The 13,559-nt window shown below is 36.4% G+C and overlaps 2 protein-coding genes across 8 annotated transcripts in view; one reads left to right on the top strand and one right to left on the bottom strand.

The window, feature by feature from the left end:
- LOC113691506 (pentatricopeptide repeat-containing protein At5g57250, mitochondrial-like) overlaps positions 1–13,559 on the top strand; it is a 37,826-nt gene that overhangs the window by 4,168 nt on the left and 20,099 nt on the right. For 2 of the 7 annotated variants that reach the window (XM_072053943.1, XM_027209658.2), the window contains exons 2-4: positions 6,739–6,804; positions 8,158–8,226; positions 11,279–11,414. The gene's annotated coding sequence lies outside the window, so the exon portion shown is untranslated. Of the gene's footprint in view, positions 1–6,738; positions 6,805–8,157; positions 8,227–11,278; positions 13,186–13,559 lie in introns of those variants that run through there. The other 5 variants (XM_072053944.1, XM_072053942.1, XM_027209661.2 and 2 more) reach the window with 4 other exon arrangements.
- On the bottom strand, positions 473–1,310 carry LOC140008821 (uncharacterized). The gene is made up of 2 exons (XM_072053714.1): positions 1,043–1,310; positions 473–978 (listed from the first exon to the last, which is right to left on the bottom strand). Exons 1-2 carry the CDS (start codon positions 1,308–1,310, stop codon positions 473–475), a joined length of 774 nt encoding a protein of 257 aa, XP_071909815.1.

Genomic DNA, 13,559 nt, shown 5'->3' with positions numbered 1-13,559 from the left:
TTGTAGAAAAGCTTAGGTATTGAATGTCACCGAACTTATAATAGCAACTTGGAATAGGATGGCAGAATATGCTTAAGAAGGTGAAAATTGATTGGTAATTCTAGGAATCACTCCTAGGAATCTTTAGGCCTCACACCTAAAGTTGGGATGTATCACACAGCCCTAAGGAAGACGTTAAGCCTGCAGGAAAATTTTATTAATGACCAAAAACTGACTTCTCTTTGTGGAGAAGTGGTTATTTATAGACCTTAGAACAAAGCTCATTCCAATCGTAATTAAGACTCCTAACTAGAATAGAATTCTAGTAGAAAGCTAGAAAGCTAAGCTTTCTTATTCCCTATAACAACTAAAATACTAATTACGAAAAATAACCACTAAACAGAAAATTACCATAAACATAAAATTCCTGCAGCTAATTCAAATTACTAAAATACCCCTGCCGGCAAAAATCAGAAAATAAACTCCATAGAATTCAAACGAGCTCCCAAGTTCGTTCCTTGTCATCAAAAGCATGCCAAATCAATGCTTGGGCATTCGACACATCCTTCCCATGTCTCCTATAAACCTTAGTGGATTTTTGCCACCTATCTCTATCATCTCTCCTCGGCTTGAGAAGACTCGACCCCGGCGAGTTAATGGCCTGATACCTCTCATAGAAATCTGGATTCAACTTCTGAAATTCAGATTCGGTAATCCATGTACAATCTGTGCGTGGTTGTCCCCTCCAATGAACAAGAAATTTTTGGTAGCCACCCCCTCTAGTGGACACAATTTGGTGGTCAAGAACATCTTCAATTGCTTCATGTAAGCGTGTAGGAGGTGGAAGAGCAACCTTAGAAGTCCCACCTGCTGAATCATCTAAATGCCCATCATAAGCAGTCAAATCTTCAATATTGAACACATTGCTAATCCCCATATCATCTGATAACTCAAGAACATAAGCATTTGAGCTGATTTTCTTGAGAACCTTGAAAGGACCTGCACTTCTTGAATGTAGCTTCTTGTAGACACCTTTAGGATACCTCTCTGGCCGAATACGAACCATAATCCCCTTCTTCAAATTCTGCAAATATCTTCTTCAAATCTGTATGTGCTTTGTATCTTTCATTGCTGGTAGCAATCCGGCGTCGAACTTCATCATGTATATCCAAAATGTGCTTAGGAAAAGCCTCAGCTTCGGCGCTTGGACGAGCACTAACTGGTAATGGAAGCAAATCAATTGGTTTGCGAGGATTATTTCCCGTTACAGCCTCAAAAGGACTATAACCAGTCAATCGATTCACTGAACTATTGTAAGCAAATTCTGCCATTGGTAGAATTTGATCCCAATTGGAAACATGATCACCAACCAAACACCTAAGTAGATCACCAAGGCTGCGGTTAACAACTTCTGTCTGACCATCCGTTTGTGGGTGGAAAGAAGGAGAAAACTTGAGTTTAGTGTGCAGCATCTTCCACAAAGTCCGACAAAAGTAACTTATAAACTACACATCCCTGTCTGAAACTATAGTCATGGGCAGTCCATGAAGTCTAACTATCTCTTTGATGAAAATCTTAGCGATATGGATACCATCCGAAGTCTTAGCACATGGGAGAAAGTGAGCCATTTTCGAAAATCTGTCCACAACTACTAGTATAGAATCATAACCTTGCAATGTTCTTGATAGTCCAAGGACAAAATCCATGCTCAAATCCTGCCACGGTTCATGTGGAATGGGTAGTGGCATGTAAAGACCAGTGTTTTTCTTTCGCCCTTTGGCCAATTGACAAATTTGGCATCTAGCAACAGCCTTACCAACATCCCGTCTTATACTCGGCCAATAGAAGCGATCTTGCACTATGGCAATTGTCTTGTCATGCCCAAAGTGTCCAGCAGCACCTCCACCATGTAATTCCCAAATTAACTCCTCCCTCAGTGAAGTACTAAGAACACAAAGTAGAGTCCCCTTGAAAAGATAGCCATCATGGATGGAAAAACCAGCATATTCTGCTTGTTTACCAGCCATTAAATCCTCATATATGACCTTGAAATCTCTACAACGAGGATAATCTTGCTTAAGTGAATCAAAACCAACCAATTGAACAGCCATAGTACTTAGAATAAGATGCACACGACTAAGTGCATCAGCCACCTCATTCTCAACACCCGCCTTGTGCTTGATAACAAAATTGTACTGTTGCAGGAAAGAAACGCATTTGCCATGCCGATGACTCAACTTCTTTTGAGAATTTATATATTTGAGGGCCTCATGATCAGTATATAAGACAAATTCCTTATAAATAAGATAGTGATGCCAATGGCGAATAGATTGAATGACAGCGTAGAATTCCTTGTCATAAGTAGAGTATTTCTGCTTTGCCTCATTCAGCTTTTCACTAAAATAAGCTATAGGATGACTTTCTTGACTTAGAACTCCACCAATCCCAACATGAGAAGCATCACATGCGATCTCAAACACCTTAAGAAAAATCTGGCAGCCTAAGCACTGGAGCTTCGGTCATTCGCTTCTTCAATTCTTCAAAAGCCTGAGCTGTAGTTTTTGTCCATTGAAACTCTCCCTACTTCATGGAATCAGTGATGGGAGCCATAATAGAGCTAAACGCCCTTATAAATCGCCTATAGAATGAAGCTAGCCCATGGAAATTGCGAACCTCCTTCAAATTAGTAGGAACCGGCCAATCTACTATTGCCTTCACCTTTTCCGGATCAGCAGCTATCCCTTCATTTGAAATGACAAAACCCAAAAATAAAACTCTAGGAGCCATGAAAGTACACTTCTTCAAGTTGATATAGAGCTTTTCTTAACGAAGAACTTTCATTACTTGTTGAAGATGGTCAATGTGCTCCTCTTTGTTTTTGCTGTAAATTAAGATATCATCGAAGTAGACAACCAAAAAGCGGCCAATAAAGGGCTGAAATATCTGTGTCATGAATCTCATAAAGGTGCTGGGAGCATTAGAGAGGCCAAACAGCATCACTAGCCACTCACAGAGTCCATCCTTCGTCTTAAAGGCTGTTTTCCACTCATCACCCGGACGAATTCTGATTTGATAGTATCCCTTTCGCAAGTCAATTTTAGTGTAGATAGTTGAACCAGCCATCATATCAATCATATCATCAAGTCTAGGTATGGGAAACCTATACTTGATTGTTATCTTGTTGATTGCATGGCTATCTACACACATTCTCCAGGTTCCGTCTTTCTTTGGAGTCAATAAAGCCGGCACTGCACAAGGACTTGAGCTGATTTGAATATGTCCTTTGTCCAATAGCTCATCCACTTGTCTCTTAAGTTCACCAGACTCACTCGCGTTCATACGATAGGCAGGCAAGTTAGGAAGTTGAGAGCCTGTTATGAAATCTATTGCATGCTGGATATCATGCATAGGTGGTAGTCCATGCTTGCAAATCTTCAGGAGCTACATCAGAAAAAATCGGACAGCAATTTGACAATTTCTGGAGGCACTTCTTTAGAGTTGACAACTGTTGAAATTTTCACCTCTTTGAAGACTAATACCATAATAACTCCTTGCTCCTTGCTCTCCCTTTCAAATTGCTTCTTGCTCAAAATCTGAAGAGGCTTCTTCCTTGTCTCGATCACTCCATTAACTCTTGAATTCTCTTGTTTGGTTGGTTTCTTCTCGTGAAACTTCTTCATAGTTTCAGCACTCATAGGCTTTAAGACAATCTACTGGTCATTAAACTTGAATGAGTAAGTGTTCGACTTTCCCTTATGATCCACATCTCGGTCATATAGCCAAGGTCGACCAAGAAGTATGTGGGAAACAGTCATTGGAATAATGTCACACCATATAGTATCGCTGTAAGGTCCATGCTTAATGGACACCAAGCAACGTCACGTTACTGGTATAGAGCTACTGTTGATCCAAGCAACCTTGTAAGGCTCAGGATGTGGCTCTGTAGGCAAATTTAACCATTGTACGGTAGACTCTGAAACCACGTTCATGCTGCTGCCACCATCAATAATTAGCTTTCTAGTCTCTTGTCCACAGCAAACTAAGGTTTGAAAGATTGATGTTCTTCTTCAGTCTTCCTTTTGTGACTTTGGTGCACTAAGGATATGCCTCACAACCGAGAGATAAGACGTGTCTTCTTCTTCCTCTTCCAAATCATCAACATTAAGTTGTGCTATCTCAGTCAAATAATCAGCACCTTCATCTTCCTCCACCTCTGGATTTTTGTTATCTCCGAAATCGGTGCCAATGTGCAAGTTTCTCTTGTTCGGGCACTCCCATGGCATGTGTCCCTTCAAACCACACTTGAAACATCCATCTTTGTTCTTGTTTCTTTCATCGATTGTGGAAGCCTTAGTTTTTGTCTCTGCAGGCTTGGAAGTTGCTTGAGTTGCTGTTGATTTATATGGCTTGCCATTTGCAGCAAATCTTTTAGGAATTACCTCCCCACCTTGAGTATTGAACCTCTTAAGTAGTGGCTGCTGTAGGCTCTTTTCAAGTCTAAGAGCTGGTTGGAATGCATTATCAACTGTGTAGATATCACATCCCATCAATTCTTTGCAAATTTCAGGTCTCAAACCCAACTTAAATCTGGATAAAGCTTTTGCTGAGCTTTCGGTGCCTCTGCAGCGAATTTTCAGCTATTCAAACTTATTCATATATTCAGCAACTGTCATTCTTCCTTGCGTTAAGCTATTCGTATCATCAAAAAGATCAGCTTCATAATGTAGAGGCACGTACTTTCTCTTCAAACACAGCTTCATCTCTTCCCATGTCAAGTCTAGTTGTCCAGCAAGTCGAAGGTCATGCTCGACTCCTGTCCACCACACTTGGGCTTGTCCAACAAGTTTCATGATAGCAAACTTAACTTTTCTCTCATCAGTCATATCATACCAATCAAAATAGCATTCCAAAGTAGCGAGCCAATCAGAAAATACTTTAGGATCAATTCTTCAATCGAAATCAGGGATACCTACTCTCACCTTTTTTGTGATGTCTCCTGCAAAATCATAAGAGTCTTGTCTTCCTTGCCTTGCTGATTGAACAATCTCATCAGCCATGTCAAAAAGAGAAGCTTGTGGCCTTCCAAAAGATTGATTTAATCCATTTTCACTCCTACCAGATTGATTCCCAATTGTGTGTTCAGGCTGTTCGAGATACTCTGGTTCCTATCCATTGTTTTTGACCACAGATCTGAACTCACCATTGCCTCTAGATTCAGGAATTTGCTGTTGCTCAGTATTAAAAATTTTGTCTTCTAACGCAGCAACCCTCTCTAAGAGAAGATTAATGATGTTATCCTGTTCCTTGTCTGTGTATCGACCCCTAAAATTCAACCCTCTTCTTGTCGTCATGGGAAAGCCTTGCTTTGATTACCAAACTAAAGCAGCACCAAAACTGGGTAGGCACAACTGCTTTGTAGAAAAGCTTACGTATTGAATGTCACCGAACTTATAATAGGATGGCAGAATATGCTTAAGAAGGTGAAAACTGATTGGTAATTCTAGGAATCACTCCTAGGAATCTTTAGGCCTCACACCTAAAGTTGGGATGTATCACACAGCCCTAAAGAAGACGTTAAGTTTGCAGGAAAATTTTATTAATGACCAAAAACTGACTTCTCTTTGTGGAGAAGTGGTTATTTATAGACCTTAGAACAAAGCTCATTCCAATCGTAATTAGGACTCCTAACTAGAATAGAATTCTAGTAGAAAGCTAGAAAGCTAAGCTTTCTTATTCCCTATAACAACTAAAATACTAATTACGAAAAATAACTACTAAACAGAAAATTACCATAAACATAAAATTCCTGCAGTTAATTCAAATTACTAAAATACCCCTGCTGGCGAAAATCAGAAAATAAACTCCATAGAATTCAAAACAACTCCCAAGTTGGTTCCTTGTTATCAAAAGCATGTCAAATCAATGCTTGGGCATTCGACACATCCTTCCCACGTCTCTATAAACATTAGTGGATTTTTGCCACCTCTCTCTATCAATAGGACTGTAGAAGCATCCAGACACTTCGTCTTTTTCTCTTTGTCATTATTTCCAAATGTTCTCATCTGTTACTAAACTAACAAGGTCTCTTTTGTTGCTCCATGAACTCTTGTGAAGAATTCTAACTATTTTTTTCATGTTTGACTAAACCATGTTATAGTGTTACTCTTAGTGAGGAGATTTTTTAGTAGTTTAGAAACATACAGGACGCACATGCTCATGAATTCAAAACTATCTAGATAAAATTGTATGTTCTTTATATACACACGCACACACATACATTTATATGCACACACACACACAGAGATGCACATATATAATATATTTTTGGTGAGTAAATAATACCACTTGGTCCATCTGGAAGTGGAGAAACTGTAGAGTTTCTGATGGGGACAAAAAAGAAACTTGTTCAACTTACTTGGGTGCAGCCTACTTATTGCCTCATTCAGAAATCACTTGTCCAAAGAGTTGTTTTGTTCATAGACTGGGTTTTAAAACATATAGAAAGAGGAGAGTACCAACCATTATCTTGCATTTGGAAGAGTTTTCATTTAGCAAACTTCTAGTAGATGATGGTTATTCTAGCCAGCAACTCTTATGAAAAGTGTTTCCATTGTTTGTTCCCTCCTGCAAAAGACTGTTTCTGCTGGATATCTCATTCTGCAAACCTTTTAGTTGATCATCTTCTGATCAGATCACATTCTCTTTGAGTTTATGCATTTAGAGTTTTCTATTTTAATTCTTGGCCGGTTTCTTTTTCAGATTTTCATGTCTACATGCAATAGTGCTTGCATATCAGTTGAAGGCTTGAAGCTAAATGATAATCAGGTATTCCCCATGTTTCCACATAATTTACGTTATTTTGTTCAGTTTTATTTTGCTTTCCTTCTGTATTTTGGTAATTAGGTCTTTACTTTAGTAAATAACATTAGTCCAACCATGTGATGGGGAAGTTTCTTTTGCCACTTTTTTGCGTAGATTATGGAACTCTTCTTGTTACTTGGGTAAGCTTTTGCATTCTAAATTGTACTCTATTTAATGTCTTTGTTCCAAAAATTTGTAGACTTAGCACTGCCTAAATACCAAAATATCATTTGACTATTCCAAGCTATTTCACTTAAAATGGATGTGGCCTCATCATCCTTTTTGAGTTTCATTACCATCTAATCACAAGTACCATGATTGGCTGCTTGTATCTGAAGGTCAGATATTGTCATATTGAAAGCTATGAAGACTTAGAGCCATACTCATTTGAATGTTATTAGTTTGATCTCTTAATGAGTGATGGTATCGGGTTGATTTTTTGGGAATCAAGTAGTTTCTGCATTAAGATAGTAATTCTACATGATTCATACATTGTATAATGCTGCTGTGGCTGAAGGAGGGTAGGTGATATTAATTATAACAGTTTTCATTTCTGGTATTCAACATTTTTCTCTGAAGATCATACTAGTGATTTTTTAGTTATTACATAACTTGTTATGCAATTTTTTTCCCATGTATACTTGCAGCAAATGTGATGCCTACTTGCTTGAAAAAATTGCTATACAGTGCAGATAACTGCCCGAACTTTAGCTAGCAGCATTGAGTTACTAGAATTGGAGAGAAATTAGAAAATTTTGAATGAGTTAGCTTCTAGGCTATATGAGACCCGAAGAGAACTGATACAACTTTAGCCAAATAAACTGATTTGAAAGCTGCTGCTGCTGCAGTACATAAAATGAGTAATAATAGGGCTATAAACCTAAAAGTGGCCAAAGCACACAATGCCGTTGAGGCACATGCCTAGTGCATGTGCAACAGCTATATAACTGTTCCTAAAACTACTGCAGGACTTAGCAACAAAACATAACTAACAACATACTAAACAGCACCAAATTAAAGATCGGCATGCTCCATCATTACTACAATTAGGTAAGCTCAGCCCCATCTCCTATGATTACAAGTATACACTCTGATTTGAATTAATCATGCAGTTAAAATTTTTATATTCCACCTAATATTATTCATAATTTTAGTGGTAAAAACAAAGAAAAAATGAAGGCTCTGTTGATCCTGTTTATTGAGGACATGTCTTTCTTTAGTAATCTATCTTGTGTACTCGTATGTTTGTTGCATTTGAGTAATTTCAGTACGTATGGCTCTTGCAATTCTCTTCAAAAACTTGTTCTTCTGTCTCAGACTTTCTGCTGGTCTTTCCACAGTGAAGCAGAACAAGTCTTCTTCAGATTGCAGTTCTACCAATCTAAGGTGAGTTTCGTGCCGCAGTTTAAAAAAAAAAAAAAGTTTATCTTCATCTCATGACTAAAGATACCAAGCTTGTAACTGAAAAATTCAAGAGAAGTCAGTGCTGCATTTGTCAATCTTAGCTCCTGATTGTTAGACTGATGCAACAATGAATACTAGTTAGATATTATAGTAGCTAAGCTCAATGTTTTGTAGATTCAATGTGTTTCTTTATCTATTTTGCATCTGTGGAATACTTAAAGAGTTAGCTTTTCTAACTCTATTAAATGTCAAGGCCACAGGAATGCTATTAAGCCTCACTTCTGCAGTAGAATCCTGATGCCACTGAGTGATTGGGACTAGTCATTAAAACTACAATAAATAGAAGTGAAAGATGACTGCTAATTTCTATGTTCCTTTATTTGATTGCTTTATTAACCATATGGTAGATCTATTTAGTCATATATGGGACAACATTGCTACTTTTTTTTTTGGTCAAACGGCAATGTACAAAATTACTACTTTAGGATCAAAATATTGGATTAGACTTAATGCAGAATGCAAGCTAAACCTAAACGAGGACAAATGGAAATTAATTGGAACTTTTAAGACATAATTTAAGATACTTTATGTTGAAAAAATTGCATCGACTTTTGAAGAAACCAATATTCCATTTTAAAAAATATCTTTTGTGTATAAAGTATGAGGCATGGATTGATTTGGAGTCAAAATTTTGTCTTCTTTTACTTTCCAATTTTACCCTCATAAAAGTAAAGATTTACTAAAGTAACTGCTAAAGTTCAGGAACTTCTAATAACTTCCGCTATTTCAACTTGCAATAACTTTTTTGTTTTTTGCAACCAAAAAACAAAAACTGCTTTTTTTTTTCTCGGCAACCAAAAAAAAAAGAAAAGAAACTTCTAATAACTTCCATTTGTTTTAATAAAAATAACTTAAATTTTTTTTCTTAATTTGCACCACTAGTGTATATTAAGTAAAAGGTCACCAAAAGGGTTTGAATTTTGGGTTTAAGTTTTTGTGGGAAGGTGTTCAGCACCCCATCAATTCAAATACTGACTACCAGTTTTGGGTTTCTTTTATCTGAAAGACAAACTATTTGACATGACTTAATAAAAACTCTGTTAAATGGCTGGAAACACATTGACCACTGAAGATGCTTAAGTGGAGAATGAGTTGTGATATTTACTTGAGAAAAGAAGAGTAGATCTCATCCAATCATTACATAGATATTTTGTCAAGTAAGGAAGAGGTTAAACTACGTGGATATCTACCTTTTTAAGTGGATTGAGTATTTTGAAAGCAATGTTTAGGAGCAATACTTGAGGGTAGAAAAAGTAGAACTGTAGAGAGAACAAAGAGTTAATTTCTAGTATGGAATATTTTTTAAGCGTAGAAAAGCCCTTAGATATCTGAATCAACTATTTAAGAGAACCCATGCAGAATAAATTTTGAATACAAGGACAAATATGTGTTCCACGATTTTATGTGCCTCGTTAGATAGATGATACAAATGGTTACAGTAATTATTATATAATGATATCATTTAAGTACAACCTTGAAATGAGAACATAAGATCTGGGATCTGTCTTCCATGTAGGGAATCATCACCTCATCTTACGTTTTCAAGTGTGTTGATGCTTAAAATAAAGGTTTGGTACTATAGCCCTCTCCCTAAGATACAAATTTGAAGCAATTTGGGTACCATGGAGGACTTTTGATGTGTTGATTATTTGGATCGAAATCTTGAAGCCTAGAAAGTGGTAAACTGTAGAATTCTCAAAAACTTGAAAAATGCTTCAATCAATAAGTCACAGAACTTGAAACCAATAAATAGGTAGCACATCAGAATGCATTTTGATTTAGTTAGTGTTTGATCTAAAAGTTCTACTCCACTAAATGATGTATCTTGAAAAGTATTGAGCGTACCTCTGGATATGTCAGTTATTGGTTTAGTATCACCAATATGGCTTTCAAAAAATGAGCTGAGTGTTTTCAAACAGACATTTTTCATTTTTGTGCCTTTTTTCCTTAATAATAGCAGAAGCTCAAGCTTTGCCCTGCTCATAAATTTGCTAATAGAACGAGCAAAGTTTGTTAGGCTCTTTTAGAAAATGATCTAGAACTAGCTCAGGTATGATAATTTTGATCTTGCTTTAGCATATAGGAAATTCCGATAAAACTAACTTGTTTTTGAAAATCTGCATATTTGGAACACTTTCTTACTTAAAACTCAAGTTGCTTGTTTAGTAGACTAATGACGTTGAAATATACTGATCCAGTAAAATATACTGCTCCAGTAGGCTTGGATTTTTTTACAGCCATAGTCATTATGATTTATTAATAGTGTTAATGCTGAGTTATCTATTAAATCTGGTCAAGAAATTTCTTGAATAAAGCAAAAGTAGTGTGTGTTGGTTAAATCTCTCTCTAGTTTAGTAATACATTATGAGTCTCTGTCCCGTCTAAACATAATGACTACATTATTTAATATCAGCATGGCTGACTTACACTAAGGCAATTAGAGACAAAATTAGTGTGCAAAAAGCAATCACCACCACTTGAGGTGATAATGCCCTTATTAACTGTGGTTTAGGCTCTTTACGCTATTGTTGTTGACTGTTTTATCTCTAATATTTCGTGGTGTTTTCAATTTGACATGTTAAGCAGTTACATGCATTATTGAGCTACTTCCGTCTCGATAAACCTTTCAAAGGTATTTGTTTAGCTGGATGCTTCCTCGGAAGGCATCCAGATGATATTTATTGCCCAGTGCATGACTTACAGCTCACACCTGCCATATATAACCCAATTTTAATCCTTTACTTGTTAGATATAAAGATTGTGAATTTGCTACATTGTTATTGCTTTTTGATGTTAATTTTTAAGCATCCAGATGATATTTATTGCCCAGTGCATGACTTACAGCTCACACCTGCCATATATAACCCAATTTTAATCCTTTAGTTGTTAGATATAAAGATTGTGAATTTGCTACATTGTTATTGCTGCTAAGCTAATATCTTTTTGATGTTAATAATGGCTGTTTGATGATTAGGTATTGCAGATTGACCTGCAGGCAAGCTCAGTTTTTTGAATGTTCTTGTGTTCAAAAGTGAGGTGCCAAAATTAAACTCTGCCTTAGATTGACTCTAGACGTGGAAACTTGAGCTGTGAAGGTGCGGGGAGCTGAGGTAAGCTCAGCTTTATGAAAAGGAAATATGACTTGACTAATCCTTGAAAGCCTGCAATCGTCAAACAGATAATGTTTTAGGATTTTGATTCATGAATAAATGCCTGAAGTGAGATTTATAACCTTTCTTGATTGTGGAAGAGTTTCAACTCAATTAGATTATGTGGCATGATTTGGAACATCCAAATAAACCATAAAAGAGGTGCATTTTAAGGATCCCTACATTGGAGATTTGTGGGGTAATGGATCTGGATCAATCATACATTACCTGGAATACTTCATTAGCCAAAGTGATACTTTGGGAAATGAATAGAGGCAATTTATGTTCATTTTCCCGAAAGACATGTTTAGACATTTTCATATAAATTTTCTCATTTGAAAAGAGATGAGCATTTTTGCTACTTAATAGTCCATTGACTAAAATTGGCTAGGCATGTTCTCAATTTATCTTTTCAATGTGCCGCCCTTCATGGCCTTACGGTGTAGGGAGGAGAGAGGGGTGAGAGAGTTGATGCCAAAGGTATGGGTGCAGACAACTAAACCAACCAAGGCACTTGTATTTAATTTTGAGTTAGAAAAAGAAACGTCAGTTTTAGATAATTATAATGAAAAGCACCTATGTTTCTTTGGGATCTTAAAAGGGGGAAAAAAAAGCTTCTGTGGGTAATTCATAATTTGGTTATCTGTACTCTGTATTAGGTGGTAGGTCAAGTGAATCACATTTATGTCATTTTGTTTCTACCTAGTTTAGCAAGCCCTTTTTCTCTTCTCTTTTGTTGAAACCCTTGAACCTTATGTTACCCTTGATATCAAAGTTTTCGACAAAAGGCGTTTCTTTGCCGTCATCATTGGTTTATTTTTAAGATTAATATTTCCTATACTGTTTAGTGTGTCAGTGTCTACACTGACAGGACTAGCTGCATGCCATACCACCTCAACTAGAATTTGAGCACCAAACTTTGCCTATATGGCATGCATCTAGACCCGCTAGTATATACACTGATAGTGCATATAAAATTTACCCTCATTTTTCTAGTTGGCTGATAACGAGGAGGATGATGGTTCTCAGTATGTTCCTATTCTTCAAAAGCTTGATAAATGTAACTCAGGCATACATTTGTTTCCTATGAATCTTTTTATTCTGGGTTGTAGAAATTCTTCCTCCAAAACAACCAGATTTGGATAAAAACGTATTTGTTCTTGTTCATTATGACAACTCTGAAGTTTTATTCACATCATTGATAATTATTACTCATGCCAATAAAGATGGTGTTATCTTCATGAACTTTGAACTAATTTAGATCCAAGTATCTGAAGATTTCAATGAATAAGACTCAGTTTAGTCGTACTCGAGTCACTTAATCAATTTAAAGACGTGAATTATGGAAGGAATAATATAATTTCATACAATTATCACCTTCACTTCTAGACGTAAATGATAAGTTTGCTAGAAGCATCTTTGTACTCTCTGTGTATCTCATGATTTAGATAGAGTTTTTGTTTCTCTTTTCCCTACTAAACCCATTTGGGTTGCATTTTCTGAGTTTTTGAGAAAAAATTAGTGTAGCAATTTTTTAGGGTGTGATACATGTAAGATAAAAAAAAAGTAATTGAAAAATGGGTAGAAGGAATATTCACGAAAAACGCAAAAAAAAAAAAAAAAAAAAAATTCTCTGAAAAAATCAGAATCCAAACTGAACAATAAGGCTAGCAAATGTTTAAGCTGAAAAAAGATAGAAATTTTATGAAATAATTACTTTTGTTTGAGAAAAGACCGCTAAAGATTACTAAAGGGCCAAAAAACCTGTCTAATAGCCAATTAATTGGGCTGTGCCAAATATGGTTCACACTGTGTCTACTAGAGGCCCACCCCAAGTCATGAGTCATTCTGGCAAGGCTGGCTCTGTATATGGGCCTTTGGACTGCCTTTTTGTACTTTGCTATTTTGGCTTTTCGGAACTTGATTCTTTGGATTTCTTTGACCCATAAATTAGTTTGTCTAAGCTCTAAAGAGCTGCAATTTAAAAATAAAGAGTTTTACAAATTAATGAGAATTTTAAATGTTTATTGCCGTTTTGTTCCAACTCGTAAGAAATTTTATGTCTGAAACCAATATATTCGGATCGGCCCAAAACTTGGATAGACC

The sequence above is a fragment of the Coffea arabica genome, chromosome 6c (genome assembly GCF_036785885.1).
Source record: "Coffea arabica cultivar ET-39 chromosome 6c, Coffea Arabica ET-39 HiFi, whole genome shotgun sequence".
In the NCBI taxonomy this organism is placed as follows: domain Eukaryota; kingdom Viridiplantae; phylum Streptophyta; class Magnoliopsida; order Gentianales; family Rubiaceae; genus Coffea; species Coffea arabica.
Note: the sequence above shows the minus strand (reverse complement) of the source record. Positions and strands in the feature narration are given on the sequence as shown.

Bases quoted from the DNA above. Each gene is read 5' to 3' on its own strand.
- LOC140008821 (XM_072053714.1), bottom strand. From the start codon at position 1,310: ATGGCAGAATTTGCTTACAATAGTTCAGTGAATCGATTGACTGGTTAT. The intron at 979-1,042 runs GTTCGTATTCGG...CAAGAAGTGCAG, and splicing joins ATTTGAAGAAGGGGATTATG to GTCCTTTCAAGGTTCTCAAG.